The 23412-nt window shown below is 45.9% G+C and overlaps 1 protein-coding gene across 1 annotated transcript in view; it reads right to left on the bottom strand.

The window, feature by feature from the left end:
• Positions 1-1159, bottom strand: part of ANO6 (anoctamin 6) — a 202355-nt gene extending 201196 nt beyond the window's left edge. The window contains exon 1 of the mRNA XM_038765280.1: positions 1024-1159. Coding sequence (XP_038621208.1) covers positions 1024-1159 — 136 coding nt within the window. The remainder of the gene's footprint in view (positions 1-1023) is intronic.
• Between the last annotated feature and the right edge of the window lie 22253 nt (positions 1160-23412).

Genomic DNA, 23412 nt, shown 5'->3' with positions numbered 1-23412 from the left:
TTTGGGACTCTCTTCCTCCTCGCATTCCCCACTCCCCCCAACCTCACTTCCCTCCTCCCCTGCCTAAATATTCCCTTGTGGCCCACCCCTGCTACTTTTCAGCATCCGGGTAGGGGAAGTAAGTCACCAACATGGCTTAGTGGAAAGAGCCTGGACTTGGGAGCCTGTGGTCATGGGTTCTAATCTTGCCTCCACCACTTGTCAGCTGTGTAACTTTGGGCAAGTCACTTAACTTCTCTGTGTCTTCGTTACCTCATCTGTAAAATGGGGATTAAGACTGTGAGCCCCAAATGGGACAACCTGATTACCTTGTATCTACCAGCGGTTAGAACAGTGCTTGGTGCATAGTAAGCGCTTAACAAATACCATAAATATACATATATAATTTTTGAGTCTTTGGTGACTTTGGGACTCTTTTCCTCCTCGCCCCTCTCCAGCCTCACTTCCCTCCTCCTCTTCCTCCATATACAAGGTGATCAGGTTGTCCCACGTGGGGCTTATAGTCTTAATCCCCATTTTTACAGATGAGGGAACTGAAGCCCAGAGAAGTGAAGTGACTTTCCCAAAGTCACACATTTGACAAGTGGCAGAGGTGGCATTAGAACCCACAAGCTCTGACTCCCAAGCCCGGGCTCTGTCCACTGAGCCACAATGCTTCCCCACTCCGGACGAAAACGGTGAGCCCCACGTGGGACAACCTGACGACCTTATATCTCCCCCAGCGCTTAGAACAGTGCTTGGCACACGGTAACAGCTTAATACCATCATTATTATTAATTATTATTGTTATTCCCCCCCCCCGACCCAGGACTGGCGGGGGCATCCAAGACTGGATCCCCACGCAGTCGCAGCGCCGCTCTCTCATTCATTCAATTGTATTTATTGAGCGCTTACTGTGTGTAAAGCACTGGACTAAACACTTGGGAAGTATAAATTGGCAACATAGAGAGACGGTCCCTGCCCCACAACGGACTCTCCATCTCCCCGGGCTTCTCCCTTCGCCGGCCCAGGCCCCTCGCTCACCCAGCTGGTCGCCGTCGCCCCCATCCTCCAGCTCCTCCAGCTCCTGCATTTTCTGCAGCTCCTGCAGCTCCTGCATTTTCTGCAGCTCCTGCATTTCCTGCAGGTCCAGCAGCTGGTCCCGGGGCTGGGCCTGCATCCCTCCCGCGCCCCTCCCGGGCTCTCAGCCTGCTGTGGGCCCCTGGGACAGGCCGGGCAGGGGGCGGATTGTCCGTCCGGGGGTCAGGACCCTGGGCCCTCGCCCCTTGGCCTGGGACGGCCGCTCTCCGGACTCAGGAGCTCCTCCGGGCAGCGGGACCTCTCCGGACAGAGGAGCTTCTCCGTGCAGCAAGAACTCTCCGGACAGACGAGCTCTCCGGACAACAGGAACTCTCCGGACAGCAGGAGCTCCTCAGGACAGAGAGGAGCTTCTCCGTGCAGCAAGAACTCTCCGGACAGCAGGAGCTCTCTGGACAGCAGGAACTTTCCGGACTGCAGGAGCTCCTCCGTGCAGCGGGACCTCTCCGGACAGAGGAGCTTCTCCGGGCAGCAAGAACTCTCCGGACAGACGAGCTCTCCGGACAACAGGAACTCTCCGGACAGCAGGAGCTCCTCAGGACAGAGAGGAGCTTCTCCGTGCAGCAAGAACTCTCCGGACAGACGAGCTCTCTGGACAGCAGGAACTCTCCGGACAGCAGGAGCTCCTCCGTGCAGCGGGACCTCTCCGGACAGAGGAGCTTCTCCGTGCAGCAAGAACTCTCCGGACAGCAGGAACTCCTCCCTGCAGCAGGACCTCTCCGGACAGAGGAGCTTCTCCGGACAGCAGAAACTCCTCCCTGCAGCAGGACCTCTCCGGACAGAGGAGCTTCTCCGTGCAGCAAGAACTCTCCGGACAGAGGGAACTCTGCGGGCAGCAGGATCTCTCCGAACAGCAGGAGCTCCTCCCTGCAGCGGGACCTCTGCGGACAGATGACCTTTCCGGACAGAGCAGCTTCTCCGTGCAGCAAGAGCTCTCCGGACAACAGGAACTCTCCGGACAGCAGGAGCTCCTCCGGACAGAGGAGCTTCTCCGTGCAGCAAGAACTCTCCGGGCAGCGGGAACTCTCTGGACAGACGAGATCTCTGGACAGCAGGAACTCTCCGGACAGCAGGAGCTCCTCCGTGCAACGGGACCTCTGCGGACAGAGGACTTCTCCGGACAGGGGAGCTTCTCCGTGCAGCAAGAACTCTCCGGACAGCAGGAGCTCCTCCGTGCAACGGGACCTCTGCGGACAGAGGACTTCTCCGGACAGAGGAGCTTCTCCGTGCAGCAAGAACTCTCCGGACAGAAGGAGCTCCTCCCTGCAGCGGGACCTCTCCGGACAGAGGAGCTTCTCCGTGCAGCAAGAACTCTCCGGACAGCGGGAACTCTCCGGACAGACGAGCTCTCGGAACAGCAGGAACTTTCCGGACAGAGGACCTCTCCGGACTCAGGAGCTCCTCCGTGAAGCACAACCTCTCCGGACAGACGAGTTCTCCGGACAGCAGGAGCTCTCCGGACAGAGGAGGTCTCCGGACAGACGAGCTCTCCGGGCAGCAGGAACTCTCCGGACAAAGGAGCTTTTCCGTTCAGCAGGAGCTTTCCGGACAGAGGAGCTCTCCGGACAGAAGAGCTCTCCGTGCAACGGGAGCTCTCCGGACAGAGGATTTTTCCGTGCCGCAGGAGCTCTCCGGACAGAGAAGTTTTCCAGACAGAGGAGCCCCTCCCGTGCAGCAGGAGCTCTGCGGACAGAGGAGCTTTTCCGTGCAGCAGGAATTCTCCAGACAGAGAAGATCTCCGGACAGCAGGAACTCTCCAGGCAGAAGGACCCTCGTGCAACTGGACCTCCCCGGACAGAGGAGATTTTCCTTGCAACAGGAATTCTCCAGGTAGAGAAGGTCCCCGGACAGCAGGAACTTTCCAGACAGAAGGACCCTCCGTGCAACTGGACCTCCGAGGACAGAGGAGATTTTCCGTGCAGCAGGAATTCTCCAGACAGAGAAGGTCTCCGGACAGCAGGAACTTTCCAGACAGAAGGACCCTCCGTGCAACTGGACCTCTCCGGACAGAGGAGATTTTCCGTGCAGCAGGAATTCTCCGGACAGAGGAGTTCCCCGGACAGCAGGATCTGTCCTTGTAACGGGAGCTCTCTGGACAGAGGAGCTCTCCGGACAGAGGAGCTCCAGGGAGTCAGAGGAGAAGCTGGAATCCAGCCTGTGCCAGGACTGAGCATTCCCAGGGCGGCCAGCCAAACCACACACCCTCCTCCTGGCCAACTCCTCTAGGGACCAGATGGACTCGGGCTGGAGACGGAGCAGGGGAAGAACCTGATAAGGAACGGCGAGGGAAGGGTCAGAAGGAAAAGGGAAGATGGAAGATGCACAGCCTTTCGCCCAAGCGCATTGATTGAGCGTTTAGTGGGTGCAGAGCGCTGTACTAAGCGGCTCAGGAGAAGCAGCGTGGCTCAGTGGACAGAGCACGGCCTTTGGAGTCGGTGGTTATGGGTTCAAATCCCAACTCCGCCAACTGTCAGCTGTGTGACTTTGGGCAAGTCACTTCACTTCTCTGGGCCTCAGTTACCTCATCTGTAAAATGGGAATTGACTGTGAGCCCCCCGTGGGACAATCTGATCACCTTGTAACCTCCCCAGCGCTTAGAACTGTGTGTTGCACATAGTAAGTGCTTACTAAATGCCATTATTATTATTATTATTATTATAATGCAACAATAGACACATTACCTGTCCATGAAGAGATTAGTCTACTTACCTGTAAACTGGAAGCTTCTTAGTGAGTGGTGTTCTTTAAGCGCTGACTGTGTGCCAAACTTTGGGGTAGATACAAGATAAAGCAGCGTGGCTCAGTGGAAAGAGCACGGGCTTTGGAGTCAGAGGTCATGGGTTCAAATCCCAGCCCGGCCAATTGTCAGCTGTGTGACTTTGGGCAAGTCACTTCACTTCTCTGGGCCTCAGTTACCTCATCTGTAAAATGGGGATTAAGAATGTGAGCCCCCCGTGGGACAACTGATCACTTTGTGACCTCCCCAGCGCTGAGAACAGTGCTTTGCACATAGTAAGCGCTTAATGAATGCCATTATTATTATAAAGCAGGTCTCAGTTGGGGGTTCTCAGTCTAAGCAGGAGGGAGACCAGGATCTGAATCCTTGTTTGGCTGATGGGAGAACTGAGGCCCAGAGAAGTTAAGTGATTTGGCCAAGTTCAGACAGCAGAAAAATGACGGGGCTGGGATAATAATAATAATAATAATAATAATAATAATAATAATAATAATAATAATACTTGTTAAATGCTTACTATATGCCGAGCACTATACTAAGCACTAGGGGTAGATACAAGTTTATCAGATTGGACACAGTCCCTGTCCCACGTGAGGATCACACTCTTAATAGAACCCAGGTCCTCTAACTCTCAGGTCTACACTCAATCCACAAATAATAACAATGGCATTTATTCATTCATTCCTTCATTCAATTGTATTTATTGAGCACTTACTGTGTGCAGAGCACTGTACTAAGCACTTGGGAAGTACAAGTTGGCACATATAGAGATGGTCCCTACCCAACAGCGGGCTCACAGTCTAGAAGGGGTGACAGACAACAAAACAAAACATATAAACCAAATACAATAAATAGAATAAATATGTACAAGTAGAGTAATAAATATATACAAACATATATACATATATACAGGTGCTGTGCGGAGGGGAAGGAGGTAAGGTGGGGGGATGGGGAGGGGGAGGAGGAGGAAAGGAAGGAGGGGGCTCAGTCTGGGAAGGCCTCCTGGAGGAGGTGAGCTCTCAGTAGGGCTTTGAAGGGAGGAAGAGAGTTAGCTTGGCAGATGTGTGGAGGGAGGGCATTCCAGGCCGGGGGGAGGATGTGGGCCGGAGGTCTATGGAGGGCCAGGCGAGAATGAAGCACAGTGAGGAGATTAGTGGCAGAGGAGCGGAGGGTGCGGGCTGGGCTGTAGAAGGACAGAAGGGAGGTGAGGTAGTAGTGGCCAAGGTGATGGAGAGCCTTGAAGCCGAGGGTGAGGAGCATTAAGCACTTACTATGTGCAATGCACTGTTCTAAGTGCTGGGGAGGTTACAAGATAATCAAGTTGTTCCACGTGGGTTTCACAGTCTTCATCCCCATTTGACAGATGAGGGAACTGAGGCACAGAGAAGTTAAGTGACTTGCCCAAAATCAAACAGCTGACAAGTGGCAGAGCGGGGATTTGAACCCATGACCTCTGACTCCAAAGCCCAGGCTCTTTCCCACAGCCACACTGCTTCTCAGGCTACCTTGCTTCCCTAGGCATCACATCCTACCAACTCTGTCATATCATACTTTCTCAGTGCTCAGTAAGGTGTTCTGCCCGAGTTAAGTGCTCAATCAATGCCATTGATTGATGGATTATATCTTCCGTTATTCCTCCTGCTCCTCCCACTGTCCGTACATTCTGTCTGCCATTCTATTAGACTGTATGCTTAGGGCATCTATTTCTGGCTTTTTAGTCATTTAAGGTGACCACTGATGGACCCAAAGAAAATACCAGACACAGTGATGTCTGAGATGTTAGGGATGCAGCCTGATGCAGAGATATCACCCACAATGTTTAGTGGTTAAAGCATGGCACTGGGAGTCAGAAGGTCATGTGTTCTAATTCCAGCTCTGCCCCTCGTCTGTTGTGTGACCTTGGGTAAGTCACTTCACTTCTCTGGGCCTCCGTTACCTCATCTTTAAAATGAGGGTTCATACTGTGAGCTTGATGTTGGACAGGGACTGTGTCCAACCTGGCTTGCATGCATAATAATAATAATAATAATAATAATAATATAGCATTTATTAAGCACTTACTATGAGCAAAGCACCAAGTGCTGGGGAGGTTATAAGGTGATCAGGTTGTCCCACAGGGGGCTCACAGTCTTAATCCCCATTTTACAGATGAGATAACTGAGGCACAGAGAAGTGAAGTGACTTGCCCAAAATCACACAGCTGACAAGTGGCAGAGCTGGGATTTGAACCCATGACCTTTGTCTCCAAAGCCCGTGCTCTTTCCACTGAGCCACGCTGCTTTGACTCTGGTGCTTAGTACAATGTCTGTCTGACACACAGTAAGTGCTGAACAAATAACCAAAATTATTATTATTTTAAACGCTTACTATGTTTCAAACACTGTGCTAAACACTGGGCTAAATTCATTCATTTATTCATTCAATTGTATTTATTGAGCGCTTACTGTGTGCAGAACACCGTACTAAGTGCTTGGGAAGTACAAGTTGGCAACATATACCCTACCCAACAGTGGGCTCACAGTCCCTGTCCCTTAGGCTCAGAGTCTAAGGGAGAGGTAGGACAGGTATTTAATTCCCATTTCACTGATGAAGAAACTGTGTCACAGATAAATTGTGACTTGCCCAAGGTCACACAGCAGACAAAGAGACAGAACTGAGATTAGAATCCATATTCCCATAGAAGCAACGTGGCTCAGTGGAAAGAGCATGGGCTTGAGAGTCAGAGGTCGTGTGTTTGAATTCTGGCTCTGCCACTCGTCAGCTGTGTGACCTTGGGCAAGTCACTTAACTTCTCTGTGCCTCAGTTACCTCATCTGTAAAATGGGATTAAGACTGTGAGCCCCACGAGGGACAACCTGATCACCTTGTATCTCCCAGCACTTAGAACAGTGCTTTGCGCATAATAAGCGCTTAACAAATACCATCATTATTGCATTAGAATCCAGGTCTCCTGATTCCCAAGCCTGTGCTTTTTCCATTGGGTGAATTCCCTCTGAGGCCACCAAAACCTAGAGTATATTTCTGGAGGGACCTCTAAGTCCCCCAGCACTTCCAGCTTTGGCATGCCCATCCTCATGTAAACCCAGGCCCCACCCCTGATCCATAGAAATTGGCTCTAGGAACCAAGATACTTGGAGACTGAGTGCTTAATATAGAAATACCAGACCTAAAAACATAGGGTATTTTGTGTCAGATAGAGTACAGACCAGCTGTACAGGGAGGTGTCTGGTATCAAACCACAAGAATGGTCACATTAGCTGAACTATTCCAAGCACCTAGGGAACTGGGGAGATGGGAAAACTGTTTGGCGGATGTCTGGTGGTGGCTTACAAGGATCTACTTCCGCCAGTCCCTCAAGCCTCCTCCAGTTTCTGAATCAGGATCCAGATATCTTATTTGCTTCAAGTGGGTGTAGGGGGAGAGGACCAAGGTTTCCCAAAACAGCTTCAACTGTAGATTGTGGCACCAAAAAGATAAACCTCTTATTTTTCATCTAGGTGCAATTCCAATCAAATGATTAATGGGATTTACTGAACGTTTACTACGTGCACAGTACCATACTAAGCACTTGGGAGAGTACAATTCAACAGAATTAGCAGACTCATTCCCTGCCCATGACAAATTCCACTTCTGCAAGGCCTCTCCTGGACAGCTTCAATGGGGCCACAATTAAAGCTGTATATCAATCGATCGTATTTATTGAGCGCTTACTGTGTGCAGAGCACTGTACTAAGCGCTTGGGAAGTACAAGTTGGCAACATATAGAGACAGTCCCTACCCAACAGTGGGCTCACAGTCTAAAAATCATACACTCATACACTCATATCATACACTCCCAAACGTTTTCTGATTATTGCTCCATAAACAAATGTCTCTGTAAGCTTGAACAGCTATGGCCAACACCCATAATCAATTGTGAAATCCAAAAGGGAGTAAGAGAAGTACCATGGATAGAGCTCGGACCTGGAGTCAGAAGGACCTGGGTTCTAATCCCTCTCTACCATTCATTCATTCACTCAATCGTATTTATTGAGTGCTTACTGTGTGCACTGCCTGCCATGTGAACTTGGGCAAGTCACTTCACTTCTCTGGGCCTCAATTACTTCTTCTGTAAAATGGGGATTGACTGTGAAGCCCCATGTGGGACATGGACTGTGTCTACCTGATTAGTTTGTATCTACCCCAGTGCTTAGTACAGTGTCTGGTGCAAGAAAGCACTTAATAAATATCATTAAAAAGAAAAAAAATATTAGGAATCTGGTACTTAGGCCATCCTGAAGGGACTAGATATAATTATCTCAGAATTTATTGGGGGGCCGTTGCGGCCCGTATTCTAGGGGTTAAAGGGCTTTCTACTTTTACAACAACTCTAGAATCTGCCTTTCCTCTTAAGCCTGATCCAAGCACTGATCATATCCCACCTTGACCAATGCATCAGCATCCTTGCTAACTTCTCTGCCTCCTGTCTCTTCTCACCCCAATCTATACTTCACTCTGCAGCCTAGAACATTTTTCTATAAAATTGTCCAGCCCATGTTTTCACATCATCCAACAGAAACTCCTTACCATTGGTTTTAGCACTTTCCCTCTCCTATGTAACCTCACTGATTTCCCACTACAATCCAGCATGCTCATTTCACTTCTCTTACACCAACCTTCTCACCCTAACTTAATCTCATTTCTCTCACATTGACCACTGACCCACATCTTGCCTCTGGCCTCGAACTACCTCCGTCATCATATCCGGCAGACTATCATTCTCCCCTCCTTCAGAGCCTAATTAAAATTACATCTCCAAGAGCCCTTCACTGACTAAGCCCTCATTTCCCCTACTTTCATTCATTCAATCATATTTACTGAGCACTTACTGTGTGCAGAGCACTGTACTAAGCGCTTGGGAAGTACAAGTTGGCAGCATATAGAGATGGTCCCTACCCAACAGTGGGCTCACAGTCTAGAAGGGGGAGACAGACAACAAAACATATTAACAAAGTAAAATGAATAGAACAAATATGTACAAATAAAATAGAGTAATAAATACGTACAAACATATATATATATATATATATGTTTGTACGTATTTATATGTGTATATATATATATATATATATACAGGTGCTGTGGGGAGGGGAAGGAGGTAAGGCTGGGGGAGATGGGGAGGGGGAGGAGGGGGAGAGGAAGGAAGGGGCTCAGTCTGGGAAGGCCTCCTGGAGGAGGTGAACTCTCAGTAGGGCTTTGAAGGGAGGAAGAGAGCTAGCTTGGTGGATGTGCGGAGGGAGGGCATTCCAGGCCAGGAGAAGGATGTGGGCCGGGGGTCAATGGTGGGACAGGTGAGAACAAGGCACATTGAGGAGATTAGTGGCAGAGGAGTGGAGGGTGCGGACTGGGCTGTAGAAGGAGAGAAGGGAGGTGAGGTAGGAGGGGGCGAGGTGATGGACAGCCTTGAAGCCGAGGGTGAAGAGTTTTTGTCTGATGCATAGGTTGATTGGTAGCCACTGGAGATTTTTGAGGAGGGGAGTAACATGCCCAGAGCATTTCTGCACAAAGATGATCCAGGCAGCGGCATGAAGTATGGATTGAAGTGGGGAGAGACAGGAGGATGGGAGATCGGAGAGGAGGTTGATGCAGTAATCCAGTCGGGATAGGATGAGAGATTGAACGAGCAGGGTAGCAGTTTGGATGGAGAGGAAAGGGCGGATCTTGGCAATGTTGCAGAAGTGAGACCGGCTGGTTTTGGTGATGGATTGGATGTGAGAGGTGAACGAGAGAGCAGAGTCGAGGATGACACCAAGGTTGCGGGCTTGTGAGATGGGAAGGATGGTAGTGCTGCCAACAGTGATGGGAAAGTCAGGGAGAGGGCAGGGTTTGGGAGGAGTGATAAGGAGTTTAGTCTTGGACATATTGACTTTTAGATGGTGGGCAGACCAGATGGAGATGTCCTGAAAGCAGGAAGAGATGTGAGCCTGGAGGGAGGGAGAGGAAGCAGGGGCAGAAATGTAGATTTGGGTGTCATCAGTGTAGAGATGATAGTTGAAGCCGTGGGAGCGAATGAGTTCACCAAGGGAGTGAGTGTAGATAGAGAACAGAAGGGGACCAAGAACTGACCCTTGAGGAACTCCCTACAGTAAGGGGATGGGAGGGGGAGGAGAAGCCCACAAAAGAGACCGAGAATGAACAGCCAGAGAGATAAGAGGAGAACCAGGAGAGGACAGGGTCTGTGAAACCAAGGTTAGACAGCGTGTTGAGAAGTGGGTCATCCACAGTGTTGAAGGCAGCTGAGAGGTCGAGGAGGATTAGGATAGAGTAGGAGCCATTGGATTTCGCAAGCAGGAGGTCATTGGTGACCTTTGAGAAGGCAGTTTCCGTGGAATGTAGGGGATGGAAGCCAGATTGGAGGGGGTCGCGGAGAGAGTTGGCATTGACAATGCCCTCTCCCTTGTGTGGCATCCTTCCACGTGGATTTGTACCCGTTAAGCCCTTGTATTCACCCCACTCTCAGCCCACAGCACTAATGTACATATCCATATTTTAGTTGAATGTTTGTCTCCCCCTCTGGACTATAAGCTGTAGTGGATAGAGCAGCCCCCCCCAGATTGTAAACTCCTTGCAGATAGTGGTTAGAACATAGCCCTGGGAGTCAGAAAGACCTGGGTTCTCTTGCCGGCTCCACCACTTTGCTGTGTGACCTTGGGCAAGTTACTTAAATTCTCTGTGCCTCAGTTACCTCATCTGAAAAATGGGGATTAAGACCGTGAGCCCCATGTGAGACAGGTACTGTGTCCAACTTAAATTTGTACCTATCCTAGTGCTTAACAAATACCATAAAAAAGAAGGCAGGTCGTGGGTTCCTCCCTGATCCAGGCAGATAGTCCTTAGTAAAAAAAAAAAATCAATCACGGGTATTTATTGAACACTTGCTATGTGCAGAACACTGTACTTAACACTTGGGAGAGTAATGAGTTGGTAAACACATTCCAGGATGGTAAGGAGTTCACAGTCTAGGGCAAAATGGCTATGACCAACTCAGAGAAGCAGTGTGGCTCAGTGGAAAGAGGGCGGGCTTTGGACTCAGAGTTCATGGGTTCAAATCCCGGCTCCACCAACTGTCAGCTGTGTGACTTTGGGCAAGTCACTTAACTTCTCTGTGCCTCAGTTACCTCATCTGTAAAAATGGGGATTAAGACTGTGAGCCCTCCATGGGACAACCTGATGACCTTGTAACCTCCCCAGCGATTAGAACAGTGCTTTGCACATAGTTAGCACTTAATAAATACCATTATTATTATTATTATTTCAATGATCTAGACTGGAAATGCAAACTTGGGCCAGTCCTCCAATCTTGCGGGAGGCAGACTGTCCCTCCTCCTATGTATCAGGCAGTTTGGGGGCAGCTCTGCCCCTCAGAGAGCTCTCATGGGCTTCAGAGCCCTGCTGGAAGGCTGGCGTTAGGACAATAAATATTGACTTCTAACAACAAAGAGTTCTTGAAACTAATACATTTTAAAGTAATGCAAACTTTAGTTTCTATTATCCAGTGCATATGGATAAGCTCAAACACATAGAGATATTTGGGTTTTCATTTTCTGAGGATGGTCATATTTCTTTCAGTTTTCTTGGAAAATATCAAACCTCCACCAGTCTGAGCTTGTGACCCATGAGAACTATTCGTTTAATGAGCTGCAAAGCAGAGAGGGAGAGAGAGTGCAGCCACACCAAAGTGCTGCAATTCTCAGGCCAAATATGCAGCAGAAGATATCAGAGGCAATTCAGCCCTACCAACCCTAGACCAGCAATTAGATTTCGAGAAAGTCACCTAGTGGAGGGAGAGTCACTTGTGAGGTTGGAGTGTGATTTTTCTAAAGCTTATTCTTTCTGTCCCTGAGCAGGGACTAGTTGCAGTGGTACGTTAAGAAAAAAAAGTAATAAAGTGTTTTCCCAGTTTTGGCAAAGGAAGAAACTGATAGATTGTAAACAGGAAAGAAAACCCATCTTTTTTACTAGGAGTCTGCTCAAGAAAAAGTTATGGCCATTTAAAAACTATGGGAACTAGTAGGTACACCAGCTTTGTTATCTTTCATTTTTATAACAAATGTAGTCCTTGAAGAAGGGAAAGTTTCATTCCACTTCCTGCTTCCATTGGTTTTATGTTGTTCTCCGACTGCTTTGGCCCCAACTCCCAATTTGTGATTATGTCTTTCTCACCAAGGGTGATCACACATGCCTATAAATTTCGACTCACCTCCTTTCTCTCCATCAAACACAAAATTTTGTCTGTTCTAGGGTCAGAAAGAGCTGGCAAGTTCAGCCACAATTTCCCCTCCAAGGGACCAGGAAAATGGTTGCACCCCAGTCTTTTAGGCTCCCAGTAATCATGAGTCCTTCCTGCTTCCCACAATCCCACAAAAACATATCTCCACCGAGCAGCCTTCTCTGACTAAGCTCTCATTTCCTCTTCTCCCACTCCCTTCTGCATAATCCTTGTACTTGAATTTGCACCCTTCATTCACCCCTCCTCCAGCCCCACAGCACTTACATACATCCATAATTTATTTATTTCTAATAATGTCTGCCTCCCCTCTGGACTTTAAGCTCATTGTGTGGGGAGGGAACATGTCTATCAATTCTGCAATATTGTACTCTTCCAAGTGTTTAGTGTAGTGCTCTGCACTTAGTGAGGGCACAATATATATGAATGATCGACTGATTGGTCCCTGGACCCAACAAGGGCTCTGGGGAGACTGGGTTGGTTCTGGTAATTCTGGGTGAGCATAATTCAGCCGAGTTGGTAAACATGTTCCCTGCCATAGCAGTGTCAAAGGTGATAATTTTCAAAAGTGTAATTTATATTCCAGTTTTAAATTCTTTATGTTTTCCCATGCATTCACTCCTTTGATCGTATTTGAGCACTTACTGTGTGTTAAGCACTGTACTAAGCCCTTGGGAGAGCACGCCATAACAAAACACACTCCCTCCCCACGACGAGCTCACAGTCCCGAAGAAGCCAAGACTCAGTTATTTTTAAACCAAAACTTTTAGAGGAGAGAGGATTTCTTTAAAGCTCAGTGGATTAAATTTCTGGCAGGGACTCAGACTTCTCTGTAGCTTTTGTTTATTGCTTTTAAATCTGTTTGGCAATAGGCAGAGTGACAGAGTTTTAGTGGAAATTAAAACTACAGATTTAAAAGAAACTACACAGTGTTTTCATTCCATTTAGACTCATTTTCAATTGTTTCAACTTCCTCTTGATGGTTAATTCTCTTTTATGCTTTTGCCACTCAGAAGTGACAACTTTAGTCTTCCTTGCCCTCTATTGAACTGAGCTGGTAATAACAATGACTAATAAATTATGAGTTCAAGGATGTAAAGTAGGGTATACATCACTGAGCTGGGATCAGTGGTGTGAATAATTATGCCAAGGAAGTTATCTTCAAATGCCAACAACATATTCCAGTGATTAAAAGTCTGCTTTATCATCTTCTTTATTAGCATGCAATGTAAACATAGTCTTGGTCGTTTTGACACTGCTGGCCCTTCCATCTACTCTAACCAATGATTTCCGTCTTTAGTTAACACTGTGTAGAGGAAAATGAACTACTCTTCAAGATGAGAAAAGTTAGGTTCACTGTGAAAGATTCTCCCAGTGAAGAATAGTAAAGGCAATGGAATGGATTGCCAAAGGAGATCACCACCTCACTGTCTTTCAGATAAATGATAATGATGGTATTTGTTGAGCACTTATTATGTGCCAAGCACTGTTCTAAGCACTGGGGAAGATACAAGGTAATCAGGTTGTCCCACGTAGGGCTCATAGTCTTAACCTCCATTTTACAGATGAGGTAACTGAGACAATGAGAAATTGTGACTTGCCCAAAGTCACACAGCTGATAAATGGTGGATTTGGGATTAGAACCCAAGAACTCTGACTCCCAAGCTCGTGCTCTTTCCACTAAACCACACTGCTTCTTGAGTCTCATTTGTGTAACCATTTACTTTGGTTGCTCTGTGTTCCATGTTGTGGCTGAGTTTTAAAACCATCAGAGGAAACCATTTCACTGGGGAGAAAAATATGGTAGTGGCTCTTAAAAACGTTTTTACAACTATTGAGGCAATCAAGTATTTGTAGTGGTAATAATAATAATTGTAGGCAGGGACGGTGTCTACCAACCTCTCCCAAGCACTTAGTATAGTGTTCTACTCATAATAAGTGCTCAAAAATACCATTGATTGTTTGATGATTGATTGTAGTAGTGGAAGAAGAAAAGGTATTTATTGCTATTGATATCTATTGAGTGTGTAATGAAGGTAATATTAAGAAGAAGCATAGCCTAGTGACAAGAGCACAGGCTTGGAAGTCAGAGCTCATGGGCTCTAAACCCCGCTCCACCACTTGTCTTCTGTGTGACCTTGGGTGAGTCATGTCACTTCTCTGTGTCTCAGTTACCTCATCTGTAAAATGGGGATTGAGATTGTGAGCCCCATGTGAGACCGGAACTGTGTCCAACCCGATTACCTTGTATCTAATCCAGCACTTAGAACACTGCTTGGCACATAGTTAGTGCTTAACAAATACAAAAATAATAATCAGAATAATAATAACAGCACACTCTACTCAGCACTTGGGAAAGTACAACTGAAGGAAAACACATATTTCATATCCACAAGAAGTAAATATATATGTGGGTTCCACAATACCCCAGCAGAATTCTGCTGAAATTATTTCTGTTTGTGAACTCGTGCCCCTCACTCCCTGATCCCCACCCCCTCACTCTGCTCTCCCTGATTTCTGATGTAGCGTGGCTCAGTGGAAAGAGCACGGACTTGAGAGTTAGGGGTCATGGGTTCAAATGCCGGCTCTGCCGCTTGTCAGCTTTGTGACTTTGGGCAAGTCAGTTAACTTCTCTGTGCCTCAATTACCTCATCTGTAAAATGGGGATTAAGATTATGAGACCCGCAAGGGACAACCTGATCACCTTTTATCCTCCCCAGCACTTAGAACAGTGCTTTGCACATAGTAAGTACTTAACAAATACCAAAATTATTATTATTATTATGTGGCTTTTCTACTTCATCCCCACTGTTTCCCCAGTCTCTTCATTTCTCTTCCCACTGCAGGTTTTCTATTCTTTTGATTTTTTACACTTTAAAGAGTAGTAACTCTTTAAATTCTGCTGTCACCAAAGTCACTGCAGCTGTAATAATAATAATAATAATGACATTTTTTAAGGACTTATTATGTGCAAACCACTGTTCTAAGCACTGGGGAGGTTACAAGGTGATCAGGTTGTCTCACAGTGGGCTCACAGTCTTAATCCCCATTTTACAGAAGAGGTAACTGAGGCACAGAGAAGTTAAGTGACTCACTCAAAGTCACACAGCTGACAGTTGGCAGTGCTGGCATTTGAACCCATGACCTCTGACTCCAAAGCCCATGCTCTTTCCACTGAGCTAGCTGTAGCCACCCCCTTCTCCAGTCAGTCGTATTTATTGAGCACTTACTGTGTGCAGAGCACTGTACTAAGTATTTGGAATAGTACAATACAACAATAACAGTCATTTCCTGCCCCAAATGAGCTTACAACCTAGAGGGGGAGGCAGACATTAATATAAATAAATCTTACATACATGTACATAATTGCTCTGGGGCTGGGAGGTGGGGCAGGTAATGAATTCTGCCCATCCGCCAAGCTAGCTCTCTTCCTCCCTTCAAGGCCCTGCTGAGAGCTCACCTCCTCCAGGAGGCCTTCCCAGACTGAGCCCCTTCTTTCCTCTCCCCCTCGTCCCCCTCTCCATCCCCCCGTCTTACCTCCTTCCCTTCCCCACAGCACCTGTATATATGGTTGTACATATTTATTACTCTATTTATTTATTTATTTATTTATTTATTTATTTTACTTGTACATTTCCATCCTACTTATTTTATTTTGTTGGTATGTTTGGTTTCTGTTCTCTGTCTCCCCCTTTTGGACTGTGAGCCCACTGTTGGGTAGGGACTGTCTCTATGTGATGCCAATTTGTACTTCCCAAGCGCTTAGTACAGTGCTCTGCACATAGTAAGCGCTCAATAAATACGATTGATTGATTGATTGATTGATTGAATAAAGGGAGTAAGTCAGGGCAATGCAGAAGGGAGTGGAAGAAGAGGAAAAGAGGACTTAATCAGGGAAGGCTTCTGGGAGATGTGCCTTCAATAAGGCTTTGAAGGTGGGGAGAGTAATTGTCTATTGGCTATGAGAAGGGAGGGAGATCCAGGCCAGAGGCAGTACATAGGAGAGAGGTCGGCAGTGAGATAGGCGAGGTCGAGGCACGGTGAGATTGTACCTAGACTTGTACTAGTACAAGCACTTAGTACAGTGCTCTGCACACAGTAAGCGCTCAATAAATACAATTGAATGGATGAATGAATGAGGTTAACATTGAAGGAGTGAAGTGTGGGGCTGGGTTGTAACAGCCAAGTAGTGTGGTGAGGTAGGAGGGAGAAGGTTCTCGCCTGTCCCGCCGTCGACCCCCGGCCCACGTCATCCCCCTGGCCTGGAATGCCCTCCCTCTGCACATCCGCCAAGCTAGCTCTCTTCCTTCCTTCAAGGTCCTACTGAGAGCTCACCTCCTCCAGGAAGCCTTCCCAGACAGAGCCCCCTCCTTCCTCTCCCCCTCGCCTTACCTCCTTTCCCTCCCCGCAGCACCTGTATATATGTATATATGTTTGTATGTATTTATTACTCTATTTATTTTGTTTTGTTAATATGTTTTGTTTCGTTCTCTGTCTCCCCCTTCTAGACTGTGAGCCCACTGTTGGGTAGGGACTGTCTCTATATGTTGCCAACTTGTACTTCCCAAGTGCTTAGTACAGTGCTCTGCACACAGTAAGCGCTCAATAAATACAATTGAATGAATGAATGCTTTAAAGCCAATGATGAGGAGTTTCTGTTTGATGCAGAGGTGGATGGGAAACTACTAAGAGTTTCATGAGGAGTGGGGAAAGATGGCCCGAATTTTCTTTGAAGAAAAATAATCCGGTTTACACCCCTGTCCTCCAGGGCTGCAAAGTCCAGAGGAGGATATGGGAGAGGAGGAGATCCTTCATCCCCTCTCTGCTTTGCTGACCTACCATTGCCACCTGTCTCCTGCCCTTCCCCCATCACGACTTGGTCCGGTCAATCCCCCTCTCTGATAGAAGGTGTACATGGAGCATATCCTCTGTGAGCTGTCCAACTCGGAGTCCAGTTTCAATCGACTTCATACTAACTGCTCATATGCCCTGGGCCAACTATTGTCTACTGAACTATAAAATGTTTTCAAAAAGAGATGAAGCCCTTCAAAATGTAGTAATCTATTCAAGATTAAGAACTGTACTGGTTTTATGTTCTGTGATAAAATTCCATTATTGATTATTTCGGTGATTTACACATTTAAGTTTGCTATTCATTAAGCTTAGACACTCACTGCACACAAGCAAAACCACAGATCACAATCGACAGTGAAATACTTTACATAAATGGAACCATTTGAAATCAACTAGAAAGGAAACAAATTAATTTAGGTCCATATTAATTTACCTAAATGTATTCCATTTTTATTATTCATGTCATGCAGTCACACAACAGTGTTCACCCAGCAATTTACAAGTAATTTCTTGTTGTGTTGCTCTCCCTAATCAAACATGATTCTTTAAAGTTGTTTTTGCCTCAGCTGGACTTTTTTCATTATGGTACATTCCTTTTCCACAGGGAGTTTACAATCTTTATTGGGAGACAGACATTAAAATAAATTAGGATGGGGAAATAGCAGAATATAAGAACACCCCACAGCACATTTGTACATGCCTGAAATTCATAGTGATGTCAGCTTGTTCATTCATTCATTCATTCAATCGTATTTATTGAGCACTTACTGTGTGCAGAGCACTGTACTAAGTGCTTGGGAAGTACAAGTTGGCAACATATAGAGACGGTCCCCACCCAACAGCGGGCTCACAGTCTAGAAGGGGGAGACAGAGAACAAAACAAAACATATTAACAAAATAAAATAAATAGAATAAATATGTACAAATAAAATAAATGAATAAATAGACTAATAAATACATACAAACATATATACATATATGCAGGTGCTGTGGGGAGGGGAAGGAGGTAAAGCTTGGGGGCTGGGGAGGGAGAGGAGGGGAAGAGGAGGGAGGGGGCTCAGTCTGGGCATGGAACGTGTATATCAACTTTGTTATATTGTACTCTCCCAAGCACTTAGTACAGTGCTCTGCACACAGTAAGCACTAAATAAATGCCAGATTGATTTAAATAAGTGCCCATGGTATTCATTCAATTGTATTTACTGAGCACTTGCTGTGTGCAAAGCACTGTATTTAGCGCTTGGGAGAGTACAGTACAACAACAGGCACATTCCCTGCCCACAGCAGCTCGCCATGTGCAAGTGGACCACCATTCTGTCCAAGTTCCCCACTCTTGAAGAACTTCCAGTGATTGCCCATACAACTTCATATCAAACTGGAACTCCTTATCATCTGCTTTAAAACATTCAATCAGCTCTCCCTCTCCTATCTTATCTCACTGATTTTCTACTTCAACACAGCTCGCTTACTTCACTCCTCTAATGCCACTGTGCCTCAACCTCATCCAACTCACTGCCGACCCTTTGGAAGCAGGATGGCACGGTGGATAGAGCATGGGCCCGGGAGTCAGCAGTTCATGAGTTCTAATCCTGCCTCCACCACTTGTCAGCTGTGTGACCTTGGGCAAGTCACTTCACTTCTCTGAGCCTTAGTTACCTCATCTGTAAAATGGGGATTGAGACTGTGAGGTCCATGTGGGACAGGGACAGTGTCCAACCCGATTTGTCTCCACCCCAGTGCTTAGTGCAATGCCTAGGGCATAGTAAGTAATGATGTTGATGGTATTTGTTAAGTGTTTGCTTTGTGCCAAGCACTTTTCTAAGTGCTGGGGTATATACAAAGTAATCAGATTGTCCCACGTGGGGCTCACAGTCTTAATCCCCATTTTACAGATGAGGTAACTGAGGCAAAGAGAAGTGAAGTGGTTTGCCCAAAGACACACAGCTAATAAGTGGCGGACCTGGGATTAGAAGCCACAACTTCTGATTCCCAAGCCCGGGCTCTTTCCACTAAGCCGTGCTGCTTAACAAATACCATAATTATTATTATCCTCCTCTTTCTGACCTGGAACTGCCTCTCACTTTGTGTCCAAAATCCCTCTCCCCACCTTCAAAGAATTATTAAAACCACCACTTCTCCAAAAGGCCTTCCTCAAACAAGCAGGATAACCTAGTGGAAAAAGCATGGGTTTGGGAGTCAGAGGACCTTGGCTCTAATCCCTCTCCATTACTTTTCTTCTGTGTGAACTTGGGCAAGTCATTTTTCTGTGGCTCGGTCCAACCTGATTATCTTGTATATACCCCAATGCTTAGTACAGTGCCCTGCAAAGAGTAAGCACTTAACAAATCCATCTTAAAAAAAAAGCCCTCATTTCCCATTTTCCCTCTCCCTTCTGTGTCTCCTACCACTTGGATCTGTGCCCTTTAAGTACCTGTTCATCACCCCATTCTCAGCCCCGCAACACTTATGTACAACAGCCATAATTTAATGTCTGTTTTCCTCTCTAAACGGTGGGCAGGGAATATGTCTACCAACTCTCTTGTATTTTACAAACCCAAATGCTTAGTAATAATAATAATAATGATGACATTTATTAAGCACTTACTATGTGCAAAGCACTGTTCTAAGCACTGGGGAGGTTACAAGGTGATCAGGTTGTCCCACAGGGGGCTCAAAGTCTTAATCCCCATTTTACAGAAGAGGTAACTGAGGAACAGAGAATCAATCAATCAATCAATCAATCGACTCTCTCCTCTGAGCCATGCAGCTTCTCTAGTAGAGTGCTCTGCATTCAGTAAGTGCTCAATATATCACTGATTGATTGATTGGTTGACAAAGTATTGGTTTGGGAGTCGTAGGCCCTAGGTTCTAATTCCAGCTCCACCACTTGTTGCTGTGTGACCTTGGGAAAGCCTCTTAACTTCTCTGTGCCACAGTTTCCTCATCTATAAAATAAGTATTACATCCTACTCCCTCCTAGTCAGCCTGTGAGCCCCATGTGAGACAGAGACTGTATCTATCCTGGTTATCTTGTACCTATCCCAGTGCTTAGTATGTAGCAAGTGATTAACAAGGACCAACATTAGGGACCGTCTCTATATGATGCCGACTTGTACTTCCCAAGCGCTTAGTACAGTGCTCTGCACACAGTAAGCACTCAATAAATACGATTGAATGAATGAATAATAATAATAATAATAGAGAAGTTTAGTAAATTTGCTCAAAGTCATATAATTGGCAAGTGACAGAGTCAGGTCCTCTGATTCTCAGGCCATGCTCTTTCCATTAGGCCACACTGATGATTCATCAAAGCATCCTGCTGTCAATGCACTCTTCTGGAGGTACCACTGGGCATGCCACAGTTTGATCCACAAATGTCATTTCCTTTGCTCTTCACAGATCACTTGCTTTGGCTCTAACATTTCCCACAAGATGAACTACTCACTGATTTGGTAACGCAAATGTTTTAGTCTATTCTTCTGCATGAAATGGAGACTCAACTGTTCTTAATGACAGGTCCAAGATGAGGCGTTTTCTCTAGTGTATCCTCAAATACCTGTGCTTCCACCAGTGGAAAAGAAAGTACACATTCATTTCTGAGAGTATGTTTTTTCCCAGTGGGCAGAACACTTAACGCTGACTCTTTTTTTAGTAATCCAATTTTTAATGGGAAAATAACCAGAATCTCATTCATCACATGACTCTCAGTGGGTTATAAGAAAGAAAGAACAGGTCAAGTCTCTGCAGGCTGGATTTGGGCTTCAGTGAGAGGCTCTGCATGTTTTTCCATTTCATTACTTTTATTAGTTTCAATCCTAATTTGGGGGATGCAGTAATAATCATCAGCCCAGGTGAAGAGATATCATGCCAGTTTTTCAAAGTTTCCTAAAAATACATTCTATGTATTCTGGGAAGGCAGAAGAGTATTAGAATCGGCTAAATCTTCACCTACATATTTCAAGAAGAATTCAGCTTCATATGAACTGATAATTTCTGCTGCTGAGGCCCATTTCGAGTCTCGTCCAACTCAATCAACAACCAACATGATTCAAAATCTAGAAATGAGACTTATGAGGAAAGGGGTTCTAGACTATAAGATAATGAGACGCAGCATGGCATAGTAGATAGAGCATGAGCTTGGGAGTCAGAAGGTCATAGGTTCTAATTCCGGTTCTACCACTTGTCTGCTGTGTGGCCTTGGGTAAGTCACTTCACTTCTTTCTGCCTCAGTTGCCTCATCTATAAAATGAGGATTGAGGCTGCATGCCCCATGTGGGACAGGGACTGTGTCCAATCCTATTTGCTTGTATCCACCCCAGCGCTTATTCATTCATTCAATCATATTTATTGAGCTCTTACTGTGTGCAGAGCACTGTACTAAGCACTTGGGAAGTACAAGTCGGCAAAATATAGAGACAGTCCCTACCCAACAACGGGCTCACAGTCTAGAAGGGGGAGACAGACAACAAAACAAAACATGTAGACAGGAGTCAAAATCGTCAGTGCTTAGTACAGTGCCTGACACATAATAAGTGCTTAATAAATACTGCAGTTGTTATTATCACGGTTGGTAGGGAATGTGTCTACCAACTCTGTTATATTGTGCTCACCCAAGTGCTTAGTACAGTGCTCTGAATACAGTCAGGTGCTCAATAAATATAATTGATTGAGAATTACAGTCCTGAAAGATAACTCAATAACTTCTTTGAAGGGTATGGAAGGTTATGGTCTTCATCTCCCCTTAGGCTAGAGATAGAACTAAACTTGAATGGGGAGGAAGGAGGGAGGTTAAGATATACAGAGTACCTTCCTGATACAACAGTATATGCTCAATAAATACCAATGATTAATGCATTTTTACATTGGACACACCAGTGACCCCTATTAATCATATTTTTGCATACTGATTATGTGTAGAATACTATGAGAAGCAATTAGAATACAATAGAGAAGAGTTGGTAGACATGATCCCTGTCCACAAGGAGCTTAGAATCTAGAGGTTGAGACACATCCAGTGCTTAGTACAGTGCCTGGCACATAGTAAGCAATTAACAAATACCATAATTATTATTATTGAAACGTTATAGGGGAAATGGCAGGATATAAGAATATGTACATAAGTGATTATGGGCTGAAGGTGGAGTGACTATCAAGTGCTAAAAGGTACAAGTCCAAATTCAGAGTCAAAGCAGAAGGGAGAGTGAATGGGGGAAATGAGGGCTTAGTCAGGGAAGACCTCTGAGGACATATGATTTTAGGATGATTTTGAAGGTGGGGAGAGTGGTAAACTCTCAGATATTAAGGGGGAAGGAATTCCTGGCCAGACATAGCAACTGGATGAGGGGGCAACAGTAGAATAGACAAAATTGAGATACACTGAGTAGGTTGGCATGAGAGGAGAAAAGTGTGTGGGCTGGGTTGAACTAGAAGGTCAGGATGAAGAAAGCTGAGTGTCTAACAGGACGTTAAGGAATTTCTGTTTTCTGCAGAGGTGGATGGGTAAGTATTAGAGGTTTCTGGAGAGTGGGCAGATATGGGATGAACATTTAGGAAAATGATCTTGAAGCAGAGTGAAGTATGGACTTGAGAGGGGAGAGACAGGAAACAGCAAGTTCAGCAAGGAGGCTGAGGCAGTATTCAAGGCGGGATAGGTTAAGTGCTTGGATCAGCATGGTGGACATTTGGTTGGTGAGGAAGAGGCAGAGTCTATATATGATGTGAAGGTAGAGCTAACAGAATTCATTGACAAATTGAATATGCGGGTTGAGCGACAGATGAGTTAAGGCTACTGCCACAGTTAAGGGCTTAAGAGACAGGGAGGGTGGTGGTGGTCTTGTCTACAGTAATAGAAAAGTCAAAGGGAGGGCAGAGTTTGTGTGGAAAGATGAGAAGTTCTGTTATGGACATGCTAAATTTGAGGAATCAGTGGGATATCCAAATAGAGGTGTCATGAAGGCAAGAGAACTGCAAGACTGAAGAGAAGAAAGGTCAGGGCCAGATAGCTGTTCTTTCCTGCCAGCTCTCATTAAGCAGGATGATAGAAGCCTGGAAAATATGGACACAAACCCTCTTCTTCTGTCTTCAGGGAGCCCATATGCCAAGCTTCTTTTATATAGGCACAGAGGAACCTTTCTGTGGTTGTGGCACAAAAATCGATCAGTCAGCTATAAAAGTCAATGAACTATAGACACCAGCACTTAATCAGGCCAGCATAGTGATCTATACATAGTTGTCCATTGTTTTCAAAAAATCACTGACAGTGAAGTTTACTAGTAAGTGTGAGACCACACTTGCACACAAAAGACTGTTCCTTGTATCATCATCAATATTTTTTGAGCATTCACTATGCGCAGAGCACTGTACTAAGCACTTGGGAAAGTACAACAGAGTTGGCAGAAACGTTCCCTGCTCACAACAAACTTGAATCATCAGGTTTGACATCTGCAGTGCCTGACTCTATTTTCTCTTTCCAACAGTG

This window comes from Tachyglossus aculeatus, chromosome 2 (genome assembly GCF_015852505.1).
Source record: "Tachyglossus aculeatus isolate mTacAcu1 chromosome 2, mTacAcu1.pri, whole genome shotgun sequence".
Lineage (NCBI taxonomy): Eukaryota > Metazoa > Chordata > Mammalia > Monotremata > Tachyglossidae > Tachyglossus > Tachyglossus aculeatus.
This window is presented reverse-complemented; position numbering and strand designations above follow the sequence as displayed.